Source organism: Scyliorhinus canicula, chromosome 2 (assembly GCF_902713615.1).
Source record: "Scyliorhinus canicula chromosome 2, sScyCan1.1, whole genome shotgun sequence".
Taxonomy (NCBI): domain Eukaryota; kingdom Metazoa; phylum Chordata; class Chondrichthyes; order Carcharhiniformes; family Scyliorhinidae; genus Scyliorhinus; species Scyliorhinus canicula.
This window is the reverse complement of record NC_052147.1, coordinates 2,594,900-2,618,817: the sequence shown is the minus strand read 5'-3', so window position 1 is coordinate 2,618,817 and position 23,918 is coordinate 2,594,900. Positions and strand designations below refer to the sequence as shown.

General features: G+C 46.4%; 1 protein-coding gene across 1 annotated transcript in view; it reads right to left on the bottom strand.

Moving 5' to 3' along the window:
* The window catches only part of LOC119979492 (cholesterol 24-hydroxylase-like), an 85,755-nt gene that overhangs the window by 4,970 nt on the left and 56,867 nt on the right, over positions 1-23,918 (bottom strand). The window contains exons 11-14 of the mRNA XM_038821791.1: positions 19,011-19,095; positions 12,210-12,320; positions 6,956-7,044; positions 1,970-2,036 (exon numbers count right to left, since the gene is read on the bottom strand). Coding sequence (XP_038677719.1) covers positions 1,970-2,036; positions 6,956-7,044; positions 12,210-12,320; positions 19,011-19,095 — 352 coding nt within the window. The remainder of the gene's footprint in view (positions 1-1,969; positions 2,037-6,955; positions 7,045-12,209; positions 12,321-19,010; positions 19,096-23,918) is intronic.

Sequence of the window (23,918 nt, the reverse complement as noted above, 5' to 3'; positions counted from 1 at the left end):
AGTTAGAGCTCGGTCACTATAAAGCCAGAGGGCACTGGCATTCCCGCTCATTCGGGATGCAGCCTCTCAGAAGGACAGAGCTCGCAGCTTGTAGCCCAGACCTTCACCATGTGCTAACAGTCTAGACTGGTCAGGATAGGCATAGGTCTTCAGTTTAATCTAACATAGTGTCGACCCACAGTGAAAGTATGTTCAACAGTTCCTAGCTTAACAAAATAGTGTTGTACTATTTCAAGTGTTGGTAGCCTGTATGTGTTACTGCTAAGGTAAACACAGTCTCCACAGATCCAGAGGACCCAACACATCAAAAGTGTGCAGAGTTAGTGCTGATTCATCATCAGGGATTCTATCCCCTCAGGAACGGCCTGGACAGACATACCTGGAGTTTGAACGGCTAAAGCAGCTTGCCTTTGACTGATGGGTACAGACGCTTAGAATTGAGACCAGCTACGGACACCTTTGTGAAATCATACTCCTCGAGGAGTATAAAACTTCCGTACCTTTCCTGATAAGAATCCAGATCGGTGAAGAGAGTAACTGGGAGCAGGCAGACAGCAGCCTGGGGAAGAGAGAGTAACTGGGAGCAGGCAGACAGCAGCCTGGGGAAGAGAGAGTAACTGGGAGCAGGCAGACAGCAGCCTGGGGAAGAGAGAGTGACTGGGAGCAGGCAGCCTGGGGAAGAGAGAGTGACTGGGAGCAGGCAGCCTGGGGAAGAGAGAGTAACTGGGAGCAGGCAGCCTGGGGAAGAGAGAGTAACTGGGAGCAGGCAGCCTGGGGAAGAGAGAGTAACTGGGAGCCGGGAGACAGCAGCCTGGGGAAGAGAGAGTAACTGAGAGCAGGCAGACAGCAGCCTGGGGAAGAGAGAGTAACTGGGAGCAGGCAGCCTGGGGAAGAGAGAGTAACTGGGAGCAGGCAGCCTGGGGAAGAGAGAGTATCTGGGAGCAGGCAGCCTGGGGAAGAGAGAGCAACTGGGAGCAGGCAGACAGCAGCCTGGGGAAGAGAGAGTAACTGGGAGCAGGCAGACAGCAGCCTGGGGAAGAGAGAGTAACTGGGAGCAGGCAGCCTGGGGAAGAGAGAGTAACTGGGAGCAGGCAGACAGCAGCCTGGGGAAGAGAGAGTAACTGGGAGCAGGCAGACAGCAGCCTGGGGAAGAGAGAGTAACTGGGAGCAGGCAGCCTGGGGAAGAGAGAGTAACTAGGAGCCGGGAGACAGCAGCATGGGGAAGAGAGAGTAACTGAGAGCCGGGAGACAGCATCCTGGGGAAGAGAGAGTAACTGGGAGCAGGCAGACAGCAGCCTGGGGAAGAGAGAGTAACTGGGAGCCAGCAGACAGCAACCTGAAGACATTTCTCCTCATTCCAGTCCTAAATGGCCTACGTTGTGTCCTGAAACTCTGTCCCCTTGTTCGAGACCAGAGGAAACACTATCTCTGCATCCAGTGTGTACAGCCCTGGAAGTGGTGCTAAGATCAGCCATGATCATCATTAAATGGTGCAACAGAGTGATGGGGAGAATGGCCTCCTCCTGCTCCTATTTTCTATGTTTCTATACACTGCTCTCAGACTCTATTATGCACAGATAGCGTTGACTCCCCAAAGAGAATTAGAGGCCTCAGGAGTTTATAGTGGTTGTGGTGGTGCTGGTAACCTCTCCATTGAAGCAGAGATTGTCCAGTAGTATCAGTTGTTTGGAGAAAAGGGGCAACAAAGAATTAACAAGGAGAAGCAATGGTGAAGCCGGGTCCAAAACCAAACATGGATTCAGGTACATCCAGAAGGTTAGTTGGTGAAGGATGCAACTGGAGTCAACCTTTACACAATTCAATAAGCATATATTTCTGGATACACATTACAAGCAAACAGCTCCTAATACAAATACCACAGCTATAATCTGTGTCCATTAATAGGGACACAAGTTAATGCTCACCCTCTGAATATGATCAGTTATCAATAACGTATAATTAACATTACCTGGGCAAATACCTGACCGAGGCAAGCCCGTGGTCCTAAGGCGAAAGGAAAATAGCAATAGTAGGGTCTGGAAACAATCAGAATCAGCGTGTTAGTGTCTGAAAACAATCAGAATCAGTGTATTAGTGTCTATAAACAATCAGAATCAGTGTGTTAGTGTCTGAAAACAATCAGAATCAGTGTATTAGTGTCTGAAAACAATCAGAATCAGTGGGTTAGTGTCGATAAACAATCAGAATCAGTGTGTTAGTGTCTATAAACAATCAGAATCAGTGTATTAGTGTCTGAAAACAATCAGAATCAGTGTGTTAGTGTCTATAAACAATCAGAATCAGTGTGTTAGTGTCGATAAACAATCAGAATCAGTGTGTTAGTGTCTATAAACAATCAGAATCAGTGTGTTAGTGTGTATAAACAATCAGAATCAGTGTGTTAGTGTCTATAAACAATCAGAATCAGTGTGTTAGTGTCTATAAACAATCAGAATCAGTGTGTTAGTGTCTATAAACAATCAGAATCAGTGTTAGTGTCTATAAACAATCAGAATCAGTGTGTTAGTGTCTATAAACAATCAGAATCAGTGTTAATGTCTATAAACAATCAGAATCAGTGTGTTAGTGTCTATAAACAATCAGAATCAGTGTGTTAGTGTCTATAAACAATCAGAATCAGTGTGTTAGTGTCTATAAACAATCAGAATCAGTGTGTTAGTGTCTATAAACAATCAGAATCAGTGTGTTAGTGTCTGGAAACAATCAGAATCAGTGTGTTAGTGTCTATAAACAATCAGAATCAGCGCATTAGTGTCTATAAACAATCAGAATCAGTGTGTTAGTGTCTGAAAACAATCAGAATCAGTGGGTTAGTGTCTATAAACAATCAGAATCAGTTTGTTAGTGTCTGGAAACAATCAGAATCAATGGGTTAGTGTCTATAAACAATCAGAATCAGTGTGTTAGTGTCTGGAAACAATCAGAATCAGTGGGTTAGTGTCTATAAACAATCAGAATCAGTGTGTTAGTGTCTGGAAACAATCAGAATCAGTTTGTTAGTGTCTGGAAACAATCAGAATCAGTGGGTTAGTGTCTATAAACAATCAGAATCAGTTTGTTAGTGTCTATAAACAATCAGAATCAGTGTTAGTGTCTATAAACAATCAGAATCAGTGGGTTAGTGTCTATAAACAATCAGAATCAGTTTGTTAGTGTCTATAAACAATCAGAATCAGTTTGTTAGTGTCTATAAACAATCAGAATCAGTTTGTTAGTGTCTGGAAACAATCAGAATCAGTGGGTTAGTGTCTATAAACAATCAGAATCAGTTTGTTAGTGTCTGGAAACAATCAGAATCAGTTTGTTAGTGTCTGGAAACAATCAGAATCAGTGTGTTAGTGTCTATAAACAATCAGAATCAGTGTTAGTGTCTATAAACAATCAGAATCAGTGTTAGTGTCTATAAACAATCAGAATCAGTGTTAGTGTCTATAAACAATCAGAATCAGTGTTAGTGTCTATAAACAATCAGAATCAGTGGGTTAGTGTCTATAAACAATCAGAATCAGTTTGTTAGTGTCTGGAAACAATCAGAATCAGTGTTAGTGTCTATAAACAATCAGAATCAGTGTTAGTGTCTATAAACAATCAGAATCAGTGTGTTAGTGTCTATAAACAATCAGAATCAGTGTGTTAGTGTCAATAAACAATCAGAATCAGTGTGTTAGTGTCTATAAACAATCAGAATCAGTGTGTTAGTGTCTGGAAACAATCAGAATCAGTGTTAGTGTCTATAAACAATCAGAATCAGTGTGTTAGTGTCTATAAACAATCAGAATCAGTGTGTTAGTGTGTATAAACAATCAGAATCAGTGTGTTAGTGTCTGGAAACAATCAGAATCAGTGTTAGTGTCTATAAACAATCAGAATCAGTGTGTTAGTGTCGATAAACAATCAGAATCAGTGTGTTAGTGTCTATAAACAATCAGAATCAGTGTGTTAGTGTCTGGAAACAATCAGAATCAGTGTTAGTGTCTATAAACAATCAGAATCAGTGTGTTAGTGTCTATAAACAATCAGAATCAGTATGTTAGTGTCTATAAACAATCAGAATCAGTGTGTTAGTGTCGATAAACAATCAGAATCAGTGTGTTAGTGTCTATAAACAATCAGAATCAGTGTGTTAGTGTCTATAAACAATCAGAATCAGTGTGTTAGTGTCTATAAACAATCAGAATCGGTGTGTTAGTGTCTATAAACAATCAGAATCAGTGTATTAGTGTCTATAAACAATCAGAATCAGTGTGTTAGTGTCTATAAACAATCAGAATCGGTGTGTTAGTGTCTATAAACAATCAGAATCAGTGTTAGTGTCTATAAACAATCAGAATCAGTGTGTTAGTGTCTATAAACAATCAGTAACAGTGTGTTAGTGTCTGGAAACAATCAGAATCAGTGGGTTAGTGTGTATAAACAATCAGAATCAGTGTGTTAGTGTCTATAAACAATCAGAATCAGTGTTAGTGTCTATAAACAATCAGAATCAGTGTGTTAGTGTCTATAAACAATCAGAATCAGTGTGTTAGTGTCTATAAACAATCAGAATCAGTGTGTTAGTGTCTATAAACAATCAGTAACAGTGTGTTAGTGTCTGGAAACAATCAGAATCAGTGGGTTAGTGTCTATAAACAATCAGAACCAGTGTGTCAGGGTCTGGAAACAATCAGAATCAGTGTTTCAGGGTCTGGAAACAATCAGAATCAGTGTGTCAGGGTCTGGAAAAACTCAGTAACAGTGTGTTAGTTTCTGAAAACAATCAGAATCAGTGAGTTAGTGTCTGGAAACAATCAGAATCAGTGTGTTAGTGTCTATAAACAATCAGAATCAGTGTGTTAGTGTCTATAAACAATCAGAATCAGTGTGTTAGTGTCTATAAACAATCAGAATCAGTGTTAGTGTCTATAAACAATCAGAATCAGTGTTCGTGTCTATAAACAATCAGAATCAGTGTTAGTGTCTATAAACAATCAGAATCAGTGTTAGTGTCTATAAACAATCAGAATCAGTGTGTTAGTGTCTATAAACAATCAGAATCAGTGTGTCAGGGTCTGGAAACAATCAGAATCAGTGTTAGTGTCTATAAACAATCAGAATCAGTGTGTTAGTGTCTGGAAACAATCAGAATCAGTGTGTTAGTGTCTATAAACAATCAGAATCAGTGTTAGTGTCTATAAACAATCAGAATCAGTGTTAGTGTCTATAAACAATCAGAATCAGTGGGTTAGTGTCTATAAACAATCAGAATCAGTGTTAGTGTCTATAAACAATCAGAATCAGTGTGTTAGTGTCTGGAAACAATCAGAATCAGTGTGTTAGTGTCTGGAAACAATCAGAATCAGTGTGTTAGTGTCTATAGACAATCAGATCAGTTTGTTAGTGTCTATAAACAATCAGAATCAGTTTGTTAGTGTCTATAAACAATCAGAATCAGTGGGTTAGTGTCTATAAACAATCAGAATCAGTTTGTTAGTGTCTATAAACAATCAGAATCAGTTTGTTAGTGTCTATAAACAATCAGAATCAGTTTGTTAGTGTCTATAAACAATCAGAATCAGTGGGTTAGTGTCTATAAACAATCAGAATCAGTGTTAGTGTCTATAAACAATCAGAATCAGTGTGTTAGTGTCTATAAACAATCAGAATCAGTTTGTTAGTGTCTATAAACAATCAGAATCAGTGTGTTAGTGTCTATAAACAATCAGAATCAGTGTTAGTGTCTATAAACAATCAGAATCAGTGTTAGTGTCTATAAACAATCAGAATCAGTGTTAGTGTCTATAAACAATCAGAATCAGTGTTAGTGTCTATAAACAATCAGAATCAGTGTTAGTGTCTATAAACAATCAGAATCAGTGTTAGTGTCTATAAACAATCAGAATCAGTGTGTTAGTGTCTATAAACAATCAGAATCAGTGTGTCAGGGTCTGGAAACAATCAGAATCAGTGTTAGTGTCTATAAACAATCAGAATCAGTGTGTTAGTGTCTGGAAACAATCAGAATCAGTGTGTTAGTGTCTATAAACAATCAGAATCAGTGTTAGTGTCTATAAACAATCAGAATCAGTGTTAGTGTCTATAAACAATCAGAATCAGTGGGTTAGTGTCTATAAACAATCTGAATCAGTGTTAGTGTCTATAAACAATCAGAATCAGTGTGTTAGTGTCTGGAAACAATCAGAATCAGTGTGTTAGTGTCTGGAAACAATCAGAATCAGTGTGTTAGTGTCTATAGACAATCAGATCAGTTTGTTAGTGTCTATAAACAATCAGAATCAGTTTGTTAGTGTCTATAAACAATCAGAATCAGTGGGTTAGTGTCTATAAACAATCAGAATCAGTTTGTTAGTGTCTATAAACAATCAGAATCAGTTTGTTAGTGTCTATAAACAATCAGAATCAGTTTGTTAGTGTCTATAAACAATCAGAATCAGTGGGTTAGTGTCTATAAACAATCAGAATCAGTGTTAGTGTCTATAAACAATCAGAATCAGTGTGTTAGTGTCTATAAACAATCAGAATCAGTTTGTTAGTGTCTATAAACAATCAGAATCAGTGTGTTAGTGTCTATAAACAATCAGAATCAGTGTTAGTGTCTATAAACAATCAGAATCAGTGTTAGTGTCTATAAACAATCAGAATCAGTGTTAGTGTCTATAAACAATCAGAATCAGTGTTAGTGTCTATAAACAATCAGAATCAGTGTTAGTGTCTATAAACAATCAGAATCAGTGTGTTCGCTGTATAATAACTATTGGACATTGAGCCTCACAAATTAATCTTAGACAAAACAACAAATTTACTGAATTGAATTTCACAACTTGCTATAGTGAAAGGAAGACTTGGATTTCTGTCGTGCATTTCACACTTGCAGGAAGCGCTCACGTGAGTATATTTGAGGTGACGTCACTGCCGTATGAAATATGGCAAAACTTACTTCTGAGCATTTGGGTTGAATCGTTCAGGGTCAAAGGTCAGAGGGTCGTCAAAAAACTTGTCCATTCGACCCATGACGTAGGTATTGAACTAGAAATAAATATCCTGTGTTAGTGCGTGAGTGAATAAACACTGTTTCTAACCAGTCTAACTCGGTTTGAAGCACTAACCTGGAACTGAGATAATACCAGATAGTGACTCTCAGTAAAGAGGCATTCTGAAATCAGGCAACTCTAAAGCAGCTCCTCTCCACACAGGCCATTGATAAAGGGAAGGCATTTTTCAATCACCAAGTTCAGTTCTCGCGTGCAGAAAGAAGACTAGCGGGAGAGTAGTTTGGAAACCTATTGTAGGATTTTGACTCCCTTCCGGGCCTCCTCCGATTATTCCCGAAGCTATCCGACACCGATAGACCGGGGAAATGTGTGCTGGGGTTACTCTTTACATAGTGGCAACTGTCTGTGGCAACATTACAGGAGAAACCTTCTGTGTGTTGACGATCCCATTTTTCCACAGGTGAGCAAAGATCTTTCTGTGCTGTGAAACTCTATGGACACGATTTAATGGAAAGCTTTCTAAGTGTGGTAGTGAGCGGCAAATGCCACGGGAAAATGTTAATTGGCCACTTAACGAGGCCCCACAGGATTCATGCTGCTAATTATGGTTTGCTGGCTGATTCGTCAGGACCACGCTCCCAGCCCCAGCTAACAAATGACAGCGGTGTTTAAACCGTTCCTGAACAGCCAACCACACTCCGCTCGCAGCCGTGTCGTCATGGAGACCAGCCCCGCGCTTTGGTGACACCGACCTGGGAAGACCAGACGGGATGCCCTGTTACCCCAAGGGTCCAGGAGAATCAGCCACAGGGCAGCCACCACTGCCTGGGAGGAAGTGGCAGCGGCCGTTAGCTCAGGGGGCGTGTGCAGGCGGATCGGCACCCACTGCCACACAAGGCCAATGACCTCCACCGGGTCACTCCGGTGAGTTTGCACTGGACTCCCAACATCCCCCCAACATACCCCCCCCAAATAATCCCCATCCCTTCCGCTATATGGCCCATCTCCCCAAGTCCCTTCCCACAACCCCCACACCCCTCCCCCCTCACGGGTAACCATGCGTGCGGTTAACAATGTCCCCTCTGTATCTCCACAGAAGTTGGCCCACGACCAACGGGAGAGGGCCCGGACGGGGGGGGGGGGGGGGGGGGTGCTGGACATCAAGGTCCTCACCCCTCCTTCCCCCCCCCCCGCCCCCCATTCTCCCAGTGTCTGTGTGGGTCTCACCCCCACAACCCAAAGATGTGCAGGCTAGGGGGATTGGCCATGCTAAATTGCCCCTTAATTGGAAAAATATAAAAAAAAGAGGAAGGACAAAGTCCCTAACAGCAAGCAATCCTGCATGTTTCAAATTCAAGAGAATTGGTTAACAGCTTTTTCTATCATCAAGGAAGAAATAGCGAGGCATCGGGATAGAAATTGTCCCATTGGGCAGACGCAGCATGGGTTCATAAAGGGCAGGTCATGCCTAACTAATTTAGTGGAATTTTTTGAGGACATTACCAGTGCAGTAGATAACGGGGAGCCGATGGATGTGGTATATCTGGATTTCCAGAAAGCCACTGACAAGGTGCCACACAAAAGGTTGCTGCATAAGATAAAGATGCATGGCATTAAGGGTAAAGTAGTAGCATGGATAGAGGATTAGTTAATTAATAGAAAGCAAAGAGTGGGGATTAATGGGTGTTTCTCTGGTTGGCAATCAGTAGCTAGTGGTGTCCCTCAGGGATCAGTGTTGGGCCCACAATTGTTCACAATTTACATAGATGATTTGGAGTTGGGGATCAAGGGAAATGTGTCCAAGTTTGCAGATGACACTAAGGTTTTGTTAGGAATAATAGCAAAAGGGATTATTATTTAAATATTAAAACATACTGCTGTGCAGAGAGACCTGGGTGTGCTAGTGCATGAGTCACAGAAAGTTGGTTTACAGGTGCAACAGGTGATTAAGAAGGCAAATGGAGTTTTGTCCTTCAATGCTAGAGGGATGGAGTTTAAGACTAGGGAGGTTATGCTGCAATTGTATAAGGTGTTAGTGAGGCCACACCTGGAGTATTGTATTCAGTTTTGGTCTCCTTACCTGAGAAAGGACGTACTGGCGCTGGAGGGTGTGCAGAGGAGATTCACTAGGTTAATCCCAGAGCTGAACGGGTTGGATTACGAGGAGTGGTTGAGTAGACTGGGACTGTACTCGTTGGAATTTAGAAGGATGAGGGGGATCTTATAGAACCATATAAAATTATGAAGGGAATAGATAGGATAGATGCGGGCAGGTTGTTTCCACTGGCGGGTGAAAGCAGAACTAGGGGGCATAGCCTCAAAATAAGGAGAATTAGATTTAGGACTGAGTTTAGGAGGAACTTCTTCACCCAAAGGGTTGTGAATCTATGGAATTCCTTGCCCAGTGATGCAGTTGAGGCTCCTTCGTTAAATGTTTTTAAGGTAAAGATAGATAGTTTTTTGAAGAATAAAGGGATTAAGGGTTATGGTGTTCGGGCCGGAAAGTGGAGCTGAGTCCACAAAAGATCAGCCATGATCTCATTGAATGGCGGAGCAGGCTCGAGGGGCCAGATGGCCGACTCCTGCTCCTAGTTCTTATGTTCTCATGTTCTTTACTATATTGTGATAATACTTTCTTCATGCCCCTTGCTTCATTTCCAACTTCTAACTTCAAAAGTAATCGGATGTAAACTGCCCTCCCCAGGATAAACACCTTCCACAGCCCATGCACTATCGTATTATATATTCTACCCCACACACTTCATGTCCTTATACATCTAAAGGGCAGCACAGTGCCACAGTGGTTAGCTGCCTGACAGCTCCAGGGTCCCAGGTTCGATTCCCGGCTTGGGTCACTCTCTGTGTGGAGTCTGCACGTTCTCCCCGTGTCTGCGTGGGTTTCCCCCGGGTGCTCCGGTTTCCTCCCACAGTCCAAAGGTGTGCAGGTTAGGTGGATTGGCCATGCTAAATTGCCCCTAGGTGGGATCACGGGGATAGGGTGTGGTTTCGGCCCAGGCAGAGTACTCTATCAGAGGGTCAGTGCAGACTTGATGATCTGCACTGTGATAATGATTATTTATCACATTTTACCCTGACTATTTAATTTTTATTCGACACCTTAATTATAATCCACCCAAAAATGGACTACCTTTTAATTCCCCCACAGCCTATTGTATGTGCACAGGATTCCAGGCTTTCTAAGTAGAGGCATGAAGTACAACAATAAGGAAGTTAAGATGAACCTGTACAGGTTTGAGCTCAACTGGAGAATTGTGTCTAAATCTGGATACCATGGGCTGGATTCTCTGGGCGCGATTCTCCGCCCCCCCACGACGGGTCGGAGAATAGCGGGAGGGCCTTCCCGACATTTTTCCCGCCCTCCCGCTATTCTCCCCCCCCCCCCCCCCCCCCGCCCAACTCCCGACACGAATCGCTGCCGCCGTTTTTTTACGGCCGGCAGCGATTCACAGCTGATAGATGGGCCGCTGTTTTTACGAACGGCAAACACACCTGGTCTGGCCGTTCGTAAAAACGGCGGGAACAACTCGCTTTTTATAACCATGGCACCGATTGGCACGGCAGTACCACGGCCGTGCCAAGGGTGCCATGGGCCCGCGATCGGTGGGCACCGATCACGGGCAGCGGGCCCGATGCCCGCGCACTATTTCTCCTTCCGCCGCCCCGCAGTATCCATTCGCGGGGCGGCTGAGGGGCATCCCGGCCCGCGCATGCGCGGGTTTCGCGCAAATACGCGATGACATCATCCGCGCATGCGTGGGTTGGAGTCTTCCAATCCGCGCATGCGCGGCTAACGTCATATGACGCGTCAGCCGGCGCTAACTCCGGCAAGCGGGCTTAACGAAATTCGTTAAGGCCGTGATGCCGGAGCTTACGGCGTCGGGCTGCTAGCCCCGACCGGGGACCAGAATCGGTTCCCGGTCGGGAAGGGGCGCGCTGGCGTCAAACCCGCCCGGGTTTGATGCCAGCCTTACGATTTCTCCCGTTTTGGGAGAATCGCGCCCTCTGTTTTTGGGATTATGGCCCCACGACGGCATCAGAACTGTTGACTTTCACGCCAGTTGAAAGGGCCAGATATTCCTCGCCCTGCAGGGCGCTGGCAGGGATCCGGCGTAAATCTAGCAGCTTTTGCTGCAGATACGGGCCCCGCACTTCCGGGTCGGAGGCTGTGCATGTGCTCAGTGATGGTCTCCAGCGGCCACTCCGCACTCCATGGCGGACTCAGACCGCAGAGCTGGACCCTGAAAATAAACCCCCCCCCCCGATCGGCTGCCCGCCGGACCCTGACCGCCTGAACAAACATTTCCCGGCCCTGTATAAGGACTCCCTGCCCTCCGATCGGCCCTCCCACAACCAGGGCGGCCGCGGACCACGCTAGTTTGCTGACCGGCTGGACTCCATTAGATCCACGCCGTCAGTACGTCAGCCAGTCTGAGGCGGAGAATGGTGGAGCAGGCCTTCAGCAATAACCCCAGGTAGATCCTCTGAGTATGCTGCTTTTCGGAGCCCACAGAATCGGGGAACCGCACCGGTCCCGATGCGGGGAAATGGATTCTCCGCCCCCTCGTCGGCCGCGATTTTGGCGTCGGGGTGCGGAGAATCCAGCCCCATATCTTTGGAAAGATATGTGAAGGTGTCAGAGATTGTGCAAAGACATTGATATAAATGGGCTGAATGAGAAGCTTCAATCACACGGGTATATTGCAGAAGGTGGACCTGTTCTCCTTGAAGAAGGGAAGGTTGAGAGGAGATTCGATGAAGGTATTCAAAATCATGAGGGGTCCCAACATTCAATAGTTCCCAATGGTGAGAGAATCGAGAACCAGAGGACACCACAGATTTAAGGTGATTAGCAAAGAGATCAAAGACGAAACAAGGAAAATCTTCATTCCGCAGCCAGTGGCTAGGATCTGGCATGTACTCCCTGACAGTGTGGTGTAGGTAAAGCCAATTGTGGCTTTCAAAAGACAATTGGATAATATTGTGAAGCAAAAACTAAATTGCAGGGCTACGGGGAGAGGGTGGGGGAGCAGGCCAAGATGAGTCTGTGTGTCAGAGAGCCAGCAATAATGGACACAATAATCTCCTATTTGTGTTGTAACTATTCTCTGCTTCCACAAATCGACGCCATTATCTACAAAACATAAGCAGGAATAGATACTATTCCAATAAATAACTTACAATAACAGAAACTCTTCCCGGGATCTTTATTCCTTCAATGACCATGTCCTGCGGAATCCAGCGGCTTGTTCCCGGTGCTGGGGGGTACAGACGCAGAGTTTCCTTCAGTACCTGTAATAAAAGGAGGATCTTTTCATCATCACCTTCACTGTTGGAATAATAACCAGCAGTAACATTCTGGTGAATGTAGCCTGTAGGATATTGTCCATACCAATCAATGCCAGCTGGGGGGCACAGCACCAAACCATTTGTCACAGTGACCAAGCGGTTAATGGTACGCAGTCGGAGGTATATTAGAATTATTCGGTGGGTGGTGTGAAAGGAGTTTCACTCTGTGTCTAACCCCGTGCTGTACCTGTCCTGGGAGTGTTTGATGGGGACAGTGTAGAGGGAGCTTTACTCTGTATCTAACCCCGTGCTGTACCTGTCCTGGGAGTGTTTGATGGGGACAGTGTAGAGGGAGCTTTACTCTGTATCTAACCCCGTGCTGTACCTGTCCTGGGAGTGTTTGATGGGGACAGTGTAGAGGGAGCTTTACTCTGTGTCTAACCCCGTGCTGTACCTGTCCTGGGAGTGTTTGATGGGGACAATGTAGAGGGAGCTTTACTCTGTATCTAACCCCGTGCTGTACCTGTCCTGGGAGTGTTTGATGGGGACAGTGTAGAGAGAACTTTACTCTGTATCTAACCCTGTGCTGTACCTGTCCTGGGAGTGTTTGATGGGGACAGTGTAGAGGGAGCTTTACTCTGTATCTAACCCCGTGCTGTACCTGTCCTGGGAGTGTTTGATGGGATGATGTAGAGAAAGCTGTACTGCGCAAGAGATTATTAGCAAGAGGTAAACGTGCATAGAATTTGGGATAACTTTGTGACATGGGCTGTTGATTAGTTGTGAAGCAGGAGACAGAATGTGGAGAGAAAATGTTTGTTCTGTGATTGGTGACTTGGATGTGTTTTTCAGGCTTCTGGGGCCTCAGTTTTCACCATATATATTATTGACTTAAACGAGGGAATAGGACAGTGATCTCCACTCCCTTAAATCAAAGGCACGCAGACTTGACTCTTTCTGGCTCAACCTCCTGAACTTTGTCATGTTCTGTTCTCCTCTGCTAAAACGGTCTTCTGTTCATGATGACCCTGGAATGCAAATATAACTGCAACTTATTCAGAAGACAAACTGTCTTCTTAAACACTTCTCCCCATCTGCTCCATCTTTACCTCCAACAATAAGTGCGAGGACCTCAAGGATTCCTTTGTCACGAAGAGTGGAACTTTACGTGGAGGCGATGGTTATGTTCCCCGGTGTAAAAGCTCAACTTTCCTTGGGCTAAACACAAAGCTGATTTGATAGACGCTGGGCCTTTACTTGACTTAACGGGGAGAAAGGCCCACCTCCTTCATTAAATGTTTCTAAGGTAAAGATAGATAGTTTTCTGAAGAATAAAGGGATTAAGGGTTATGGTGTTCGGGCCGGAAAGTGGAGCTGAGTCCACATAAGATCAGCCATGATCTCATTGAATGGCGGAGCAGGCTCGAGGGGCCAGATGGCCGACTCCTGCTCCTAGTTCTTATGTTCTTATGTTCTGAGCAGTTGGCCAATCAAATGCTGGGAGCTCTCTAGTTCCAGTCGGGCCCTTGAAAGCGGCCGCCATTGCTGGGACTATAGCCAGTTCCTGAAGTGAATCGTTGCTTGAGCCTGATTGGACTCTGAGTGGGGGGGTGCGGAATTTCTGCAAGGGCCAAGCTGGTAGCCCTGGAAAGGGGGGTTGGGGGACTGGGATTAGGGATATGACATTGGGGGTGCTCTTCCTTGAGCATAGGATGCACAAAAAGGAAGCACCCCCAACAGGGTTCACCTGGCAAACTCACAACGTCCCTTGGGAACCACCTGCCAATGAGACAAGTGAGGAATTGGTACAAAGCCTTTTGAGACGGAAAGAGTCCTTTTAGAGCAAACTGAACTCTGTCCAGCTTGGCGTTTCAGAAGCAATTGACAAACGTGGTCCGTCCCGTTAACTATACCACCTGCAATTTAGCAACTCACCACCTTCTTTGGTCTGTTACAAAATGTTGCATTCCCTCTGCAAAAATCAATGATTCACGCCCTTCGTCAGAACAGCAAAAGTACTAAATACAAACTAAAATATGAGCATTTTTGACAGCTGTGACAGTAAGCAAGACACCTGACACCTTCCCTGCCCCTGACAGTGGTGGCTTTGGCAAAGGGGACACTGACCCACCAAGCCACCCAATCTTGCACACCGTACTTTCCAGTCACTGTAAAATTCTAACTGAAGACTCTTTTGCTACTCTCTCAGAGTATGTTTGGTTACACTACTGGGCGTAACATGCGTTACTCCATCCTGTTGCTGGAGGTTTTCTGTATCTTGATGACAAAGACTCAAAGTCGTCCAGAGGTATTGAAAGGTTTATTGAGTAACTAAATTAAGAACTGTGTGAGTGCTTTACTTTAAGATCAATACCTGTAGAAATGTTTCAAGATCTAAATACAGTATCTATGTTTGATTACAATAATCACTCTGAGCTAAGTCTATGTGCTCCTGATCTCGTTACAGTCCAAGCAAAAGAAGGGAGAGGAACAGCCTGCGCCTGGCTTTTATACCCGTCAGTGCTGCCCTCTAGTGATCTTCTGATTACACATTAACCCCTTCTGTACATGCAAATACAACGATCACTACAAAGACCATCTGATCAGCTGCCTCTGCCTTCCGTTCCTCTAGCCCACTTGGCCAATTTCTCTAAGGATAACTCTCTTGCCATTGCCTTTAAATTATTTAGTTTTTCTCCTATCTCACCAAATGCCCACTCCAAGCTCATCTTATCCAGGAAACTCACCTCCTGCTCCCTTAACCCAATCCTCCACATAGCTATCTATCCCCTCCCCATCTCTGTCAGCTCCGACATGAGAACGGCACTTATAATTCCACCCTGCTGTGCATCCCCGACTTTCCGCCATTGATGGCTGTGCAGTCATCTTCCTGAAACCTAAGCTCTAAAATTCCCTACTCTCCAGCTCCCTACCTCTCCCTCACTCCTTTCATACACTCTGTACACAAGAACAGAATAGGAACAGGAGTAGACGACAAGGCCAATTGAGCCTGCTTTGCCATTCAATACAATCGTGGCTGTAGAACCTTGACCAAGCTTTTGATTAACTGTCCTTATATGGTCGTACGCTGCTTGTTGTCAAAGTTTGTGTGACAATGCACCTGTGAAATGCCATGGGATATTTTACTACATTAAAGGTGCTGTAAAGGTGCAAGTGCAAAATCTTGCCTCATGGAATCAGTCTGGGGAAGAGCACGATCACCCACTTTGGATACAATGAAAACAAAGAATATTTTTCTTGAGGATATTTTCTTCATGGAGGGAGTGTTTGGGATGTGGGGGAGCAGAGGGATTTTGCTGTCCAGGCACTAAAAATGGGTCCAATAAGTGATCGAAAAGGCTAACAGTACGTTGGAGGCCTGTTAGCCCACGTTACTCAGCAGCGAGCATGTGGATCAGATTAGTGCAGCTCAATCTCCATTCTGGCTGAAGTAGGCTCAGACCCTGCCTCCTCACCCTGCAGTTACCAATCATAACCCACAGCCGTGGTTCAGAGAATAATGGCAGAGACCAGAAGAAGAATAGAACGTTAACCTTCCCAGAAAAGGAAGTGATGTTTCAGCTGGACGGAGCCTTGCCCATTTGCCCTCTGGAGTTTTGGAAATCGCAGCTCCGGAAGGATACAATGACCTGGAGCGGATGCAACTCAGATTCATCAGGAAGATATCAGGCCTTAGAGGGTTAAATTATGAAGAGAGGGTTTATTTCCCTGAGTTTACAAGGTTGAGGGGTGATGTATTCAAGGCTTTAAGAATGTTAAAGGAATTTGATAGCCTCGATAGAGAGAAATTATTTATTGTGTGGAGGAATCATGGTTGATATCAGGGAGCAATTCTTCACACAAAGAATATTGGAAACATGGAATCCTTCAAAAGGTTGTGGATGTTGGGAAAACAGGTGGATATCCATTCACTGAATCAGGCAGCAGAAGACATTCTGTGATTCAGAACTGTTTCACTGTTATATGAGGGGGTTGGTTAACTCAGTTGGCTGGACAGCTGGTTTGTGATGTGGAAGGACGCCAACAGCGCGGGTTCAATTCCCGTATCAGCTGAGATTATCCATGAAGACCCCACCTTCTCAACCTTGCCTGAGGTATGGTGACCCTCAGGTTAAATCACCACCAGTCAACTCTCTCTCTCTAAAGCAGACAGCAGCCTACCTCGGGGACAATGGCAACTTTCACTGTTCCTCTAGTTCAGGACAAGTACCAGTTTTCACTCTTCCCTTTTGGATCGTCTTCCTGCTGCCCAGAAGCAACCCCCCCTAGCTGGTGAAAACCCAGCTGGTAAGTACAGCCTTCCTGAGCAACTTGCCTCACTCTGAAGCTCGTCCATGTTTACTCTTTTTAAAAAATAAATTTAGAGTACCTAATTCATTTTTTCCAATTAAGGGGCAATTTAGCGTGGCCAATCCACCTACCCTGCTCATAGAACATAGAACATAGAGAAATACAGCACAGAACAGGCCCTTCGGCCCTCGATGTTGTGCCGAACTTTTGTCCTGGGTTAATCATAGATCATAGAATTTTGGACACTAAGGGCAATTTATCACGGCCAATCCACCCAACCTGCACAGCTTTGGACTGTGGGAGGAAACCGGAGCACCCGGAGGAATCTCACGCACACACGTGGAGGATGTGCAGACTCCACACAGACAGTGACCCAAGCCGGAATCGAACCTGGGACCCTGGAGCTGTGAAGCAATTGTGCTAACCACTGTGCTACCGTGCTGCCCTTAAGAACAAAGTAATCTACACTCCATTATTCTACCATAATCCATGTACCTATCCAACAGCCGCTTGACGGTCCCTAATTTTTCCGACTCAACTACTTCCACAGGCAGTGCATTCCATGCCCCCACTACTCTCTGGGTAAAGAACCTACCTCTAACATCCCCCCTATATCTTCCACCATTTACCTTAAATTTATGTCCCCTTGTAATGGTTTGTTCCACCCGGGGAAAAAGTCTCTGACTGTCTATCTATTCCCCTGATCATCTTATAAACCTCTATCAAGTCGCCCCTCATTCTTCTCCGTTCTAATGAGAAAAGGCCTATCACCCTCAACCTTTCCTCGTAAGACCTACTCTCCATTCCAGGCAACGTCCTGGTAAATCTCCTTTGCACCTTTTCCAAAGCTTCCACATCCTTCCTAAAATGAGGCGACCAGAACTGCACACAGTACTCCAAATGTGGCTGTACCAAGGTTTGTACAGCTGCATCATCACCTCACGGCTCTTAAATTCAATCCCTCTGCTAATGAACGCTAGCACACCATAGGCCTTCTTCACAGCTCTATCCACTTGAGTGGCAACTTTCAAAGATCTATGAACATAGACCCCAAGATCTCTCTGCTCCTCTACATTGTCAAGAACCCTACCGTTAACCCCGTATTCCGCATTCATATTTGTCCTTCCAAAATGGACAACCTCACACTTGTCAGGGTTAAACTCCATTTGCCACTTCTCAGCCCAGCTCTACATCCTATGTCTCTTTGCAGCCGACAACAGCCCTCCTCACTATCCACAAATCCAACAATCTTCGTATCATCTGCAAATTTACTGACCCGCCCTTCAACTCCCTCATCCAAGTCATTAATGAAAATCACAAACAGCAGAGGACCCAGAACTGATCCCTGCGGTACGTCACTGGTAACTGGGCTCCAGGCTGAATATTTGCCATCCACCACCACTCTCTGACTTCTATCGGTGAGCCAGTTCGTTATCCAACTGGCCAAATTTCCCACTATCCCATGCCTCCTTACTTTCTGCATAAGCCTACCATGGGGAACCTTATCAAATGCCTTACTAAAATCCATGTACACTACATCCACTGCTTTACCTTAATCCACATGCTTGGTCACCTCCTCAAAGAAGTCAATAAAACTTGTAAGGCAAGACCTACCCTTCACAAATCTGTGCTGACTATCCCTAATCAAGCAGTGTCTTTCCAGATGCTCAGAAATCCTATCCCTCAGTACCCTTTCCATTATTTTGCCTACCACTGAAGTAAGACTAACTGGCCTGTAAGTCCCAGGGTTATCCCTATTCCCTTTTTTGAACAGGGGCACGACATTCGCCACTCTCCAATCCCCTGGTACCACCCCTGTTGACAGTGAGGATGAAAAGATCATTGCCAACGGCTCTGCAATTTCCATTTCTTGCTTCCCATAGAATCCTTGGATATATCCCGTCAGGCCCGGGGGACTTGTCTATCCTCAAGTTTTTCAAAATGCCCAACACATCTTCCTACTTTGGGTTGTGGGGGCGAAACCCACGCAGACACGGGGAGAATGTGCAAACTCCACACGGACAGTGACCCAGAGCCGGGATCAAACCCGGGATCTTGGCGCCGTGAGGCAGCAGTGCTAACCCACTGCGCCAGTCCATGTTTACTCTTAAAGGGACCTCCATTTCTAACATTGTCAAAGCGGGCCTTCCAAAACATATCAATAGAATTTTGTTGGGTGAGGGAATCGAGGGGGTATGGGGCAAATGTGGGTGAACAGAGTTGAAGTACAGATTAGTCATGATCTAATTGAATTGTGTAGCAGGCTCAAGGGGCTGAAGGGTCTCCACCTGTTCCAAAAGGAAAGCTTGTCCTATGTGCATCGGTCCAATCAAAAACATGTCTGAGGCCAAAAAATGCAGTGAATCCAATCAGAGACTATACCTGATTTAGGTACTGCAATCTGCCAATGTCTTCAGCAGTAACATCTCTCTTCATCCCAACAACTTCATCCACTTCTGCTTGTAACCTGAATGAGTGGAAAGATGTTGAATATAATGAAGAGGATTGACAGGGTCAGTAGGATGCCTCTAGCCTCCAATAGGAGAATCCACAGCAATCATAAAATTTAGTGCAGAAAGAGGCCATTCGGTCCATCGAGTCTGCACTGGCCCTTGGAAAGAGCACCCACTTAAGCCCACACCTCCACCCCATCCCCGTAACCCAGTAACCCCACCTAACCTAAGGGCAGTTTAACATTGCCAATCCACCTAACCCGCACGTCTTTGGACTGTAGCCAAGGGGCAGTACGGTAGCATGGTGGTTAGCATAAATGCTTCACAGCTCCAGGGTCCCAGGTTCAGTTCCCGGCTGGGTCACTGTCTGTGCGGAGTCTGCATGTCCTCCCCGTGTGTGCGTGGGTTTCCTCCGGGTGCTCCGGTTTCCTCCCATAGTCCAAAGATGTGCGGGTTAGGTGGATTGGCCATGCTAAATTGCCCGTAGTGTCCTAAAAAGTAAGGTTAAGGGGGGTGGGGTTATTGGGTTACGGGTATAGGGTGGATACGTGGGTTTGAGTAGGGTGATCATTGCTCGGCACAACATCGAGGGCCGAAGGGCCTGTTCTGTGCTGTACTGTTCTATGTTCTATGTTTGGAGCTAAATCAGTTCAAGCAAACCCAGGAGAGCATTCTTCACACAGTGGGATGTAAATGTATTGCTGCAGGAGGTTAGAGACATTCGGTGGGATCTTCCAGCCATTCCCAGAGGGTGGGACCTTCCAGTCTTGCCCTGATGCCCCCCTCCACCATGGGTTCCTTGGCGGCAAAGGGTGCGAACAACAGGAAACCACGTTGATAGCATCAGGATGGGAAGATTCACTGCTGGTCCACGGTGGGCCACTCGCTGCCAGGAAACAGGCCGGAGTGGGGACTCGGAAAATACCATCCAAAGAGTCAGTGAGGCAAATGGATCATTGTTATAAGAAGTGAGGGTATTGTGATTATGGGAAAAAGAAACTGGGGTGAAAGGGACATAGAATGTGCGCAATTCCGGAACTCCCCAATGAAGTACTTTTTGAAGTATCGTCACTGTGGTAACGCAGGAAATGCAGCAGCCAATTTTCACACAGCAAGATCCCACACACAACAATGAGATAATGACCAGAGAATCTGTTATTTTAGAGATGTTGATTAAAGGATGAATATTAGCCAGGGCACCAGACTTTCTGCTGAAGTAGTGGCCGTGGGATTATTTACATCCAGCTGACAGGGCCTGGGTTTAAATCTCATTTTAAAACTGTGGGCGCGATTCAGCGGCCTCGTCGCGCCTGGCTTGGTGTTGGGACGAGGCCGTTGAATCTCGCAAGAGGCCTTTTGCGAGATTCGTGACGCTTGAAACGTCTCGTGAGATTCAATGGAAACGCGCGAGACGTCGTGATCTGGATTTCTCCCTCACTGGGCGGAATCTCCTCAGGGACCACCCATTGAGCCACATGGATTTCTCCCTCACTGGGCGGAATCTCCTCAGGGACCACCCATTGAGCCACATGGATTTCTCCCTCACTGGGCGGAATCTCCTCAGGGACCACCCATTGAGCCACATGGATTTCTCCCTCACTGGGCGGAATCTCCTCAGGGACCACCCATTGAGCCACATGGATTTCTCCCTCACTGGGCGGAATCTCCTCGGGGACCACCCATTGAGCCACATGGATTTCTCCCTCACTGGGCGGAATCTCCTCAGGGACCACCCATTGAGCCACAATGGACACCTGGATCTCTAAGCTCCATACACTGAGTGGTTACTCTGACTCTTTGCAATTAACACCCTGAATTTCCTCCCAGACCCCATGATGCTCAGGAGGCGGTGGCACAGCGGTATTGTCGCTGGACTAGTAATCTAAAGACCCAGCGTAATGTTCTTGGGCCCAGGTTCGAATCCCACCGTGGCAGTTGATGGGATTTAAACTCAGTGAAACATCTGGAATTAAAAGTCCAACGATGACCAAGAAACCATTGTCAACTGTTGCAAAAAGCCGCTTGGTTCGCACATGGGAGGGAAATCTGCTGTCCTTACCCGGCCTGGCCTCCATGTGACTCCAGACCCACACCAATGAAGTGACCGAGCGAGACATTCAATCAGGACAAAATTAAACCGGACGGATCACCCGGCATCGACTCAGGCACCGGAAACAACGGCAAACCCAGCCCTGCCAACCCTGCAAAGTCCTCCTTACTAATATCTGGGGGCTTGTACCAAAGTTGGCAGAGCTGTCTCACAGACTGGTCAGAAAACAGCCTGACATAGTCATACTCACAGAATCATACCTTACAGGCAATGTCCCAGACACCACTATTCCTGGGTCCTGTCTCACCGGCAGGACAGACCCAGCAGAGGGGCCGGCACAGTGGGATACAGTCAGGAGGGAGTTACCCTGGGAGTCCTCAACATCCACTCCGGACCCCATGAAGTCTCACGGCACCAAGTCAAACATGGGCAAGGAAACCTCCTGCTGATTACCACGTACCACCCTCATCGACTGGTGAATCAGTTACTCCTCCATGTTGAACACATCTTGGAGGAAGCACTGAGGGGCACAAGGGCGCTGAATGTACTCTGGGTGGGGACTTCAATGTCCATCACCAAGAGTGGCTCAGTAGCACCACTATTGACTGAGCTGGCCGGGGCCTAAGGGACAATAGCTGCTAGACTGGGACTGTAGCAGGTGGTGAGGGAACCAACAAGAGGGAAAAACATACTTGACCTCATCCTCACCAACCTGCCTGCTGCAGATGAATCTGCCCATGACAGTATCGGTAGAAGAGCAGCACGGTAGTACAGTGGGCAGCGTGGTAACACAGTGGTTAGCACAGTTGCGTCACAGCTCCAGGGTCCCAGGTTCGACTCCCGGCTGGGTTACTGTCTGTGTGGAGTCTGCGTGTTCTCCCCGTGACTGTGTGGGTTTCCTCCGGGTGCTCCGGTTTCCTCCCACTGTCCAAAGATGTGCAGGCTGGTGGATTGGCCACGATAAATTGCCCTTTGTGTCCAAAAAGATGAGTTGGGGTTACTGGGTTACGGGGATAGGGTGGAGGCGTGAGCTTAAGTGGGGTGCACTTTCTAAGAGCCGGTGCAGACTCAATGGGCCGAATGGCCTCCTTTTGCACTGTAAATTCTATGATTCTATGATAAGTGACCACCGCACACTCCTTGTGGAGACAAATCCCGTCTTCACATTGAGGATACCCTCCATCGTGTTGTGTGGCACTATCACTGTGCTCAATGGGACAGACTTCAAACAGATCCAGCAACTCAAGGCTGGGCATCCATGAGGCTCTGTGGTCCATCAGCAGCAGCAGAATTGTATCAACCCCAGCATCACAGATTCAGTCTTCAGCCAATACGATCCATTCCACGTGGTATCAAGAAACGGCTGAAGAGGAGGAACTCGGGGAGCAGATAGAGGACGGGACTTGGGCGGAGGCCTTGGAGAGAGTCAACTCTTCCTCTTCCTGTGCGAGGCTTAGTCTCATCCAATTTAAGGTGCTGCATCGGGCCCACATGTCCGGGACTAGGATGAGTAGGTTCTTCGGGTGTGAGGACAGGTGCACCAGATGTTCGGGGAGTCCTGCGAACCACGCCCATATGTTCTGGGCATGCCCAGCACTGGAAGAATTCTGGAAGGGGGTGGCGGGGACGGTGTCGAGGGTGGTTGGATCCAGGGTCAAGCCAGGGTGGGGACTCGCGATTTTTGGGGTTGGGGTGGAGCTGGGAGTGCAGGAGGCGAAAGAGGCCGGGGTCCTGGCCTTTGCGTCCCTAGTAGCCCGTCGAAGGATTCTGCTACAGTGGAAGGATGCGAGGCCCCCAGGCGTGGAGACCTGGATCAGTGACATGGCGGGATTTATAAAATTGGAAAAGGTCAAATTTGCCCTGAGAGGATCAATACAAGGATTCTATAAACGATGGCAGCCTTTTCTGGACTTCCTGGCTCAAAGATAGGTATCTTGGTCAATAGCAGCAGCAACCCGGGGGGGGGGGGGGGGGTGCATTATTGTAGTGTTTATTCTGTAATTTTATAGTGTGTTAATTTACGTTGTTGTTAAAATGCTGGGTTGTTCATGGGGATGGGGCGAATGTATATGATTGTTAATATTATTGTTATTTTCGGTATTTTACTAAGGTGCGTTATTGTTAAAAAAAAAAGAAACGGCTGAAGACACTGGATACTGCAAAGGCTCTGGGCCCTGACAATATCCTGGCAATAGTACTGAAGACTTGTGTTCTAGAACTTGCCGCACCCCCTAGCCAAGCTGTTCCAGTACAGCTACAACACTAACATCTACCCAGCAATGTGGAAAATTGCCCAGGTCTGTCCCGTCCACAAGAAACAGGACAAATCCAACCCAGCCAATTACCGCACCACCTACTCGCGATCAGTAAAGCATGGCGGCTTGGTGCACAGTGGTCAGCACTGCTGCCTCACAGTGCCAGGGACCCGGGTTCAATTCTAGCCTTGGGTGACCATCTGTGTAGAGTTTGCTCATTCTCCTTGTGCCTGTATGGGTTTCCTCTGGTGCTCTGGTTTCCTCCCACAGTTTAAAGATGTGCAGGCTAGGTGGATGCTAAATTCTCCGAGTGTCCAAAGACGTGTAGATTAGGTGGAGTTACGGGGTTAGGGAGGGGGATTGGATCTATGTAGGGGGCTCTTTCAGAGGGTTGGGTTGGATGGCCTCCTTCTGCACTGTAGGGATTCTATGAAAGTGATGGAAGGAATCATCAACAGTGCTATCAAGCGGCACTTACTCAGCAATAACCTGCTCACGGACACTCAGTTTGGGTTCCGCCCAGGGTCACTCA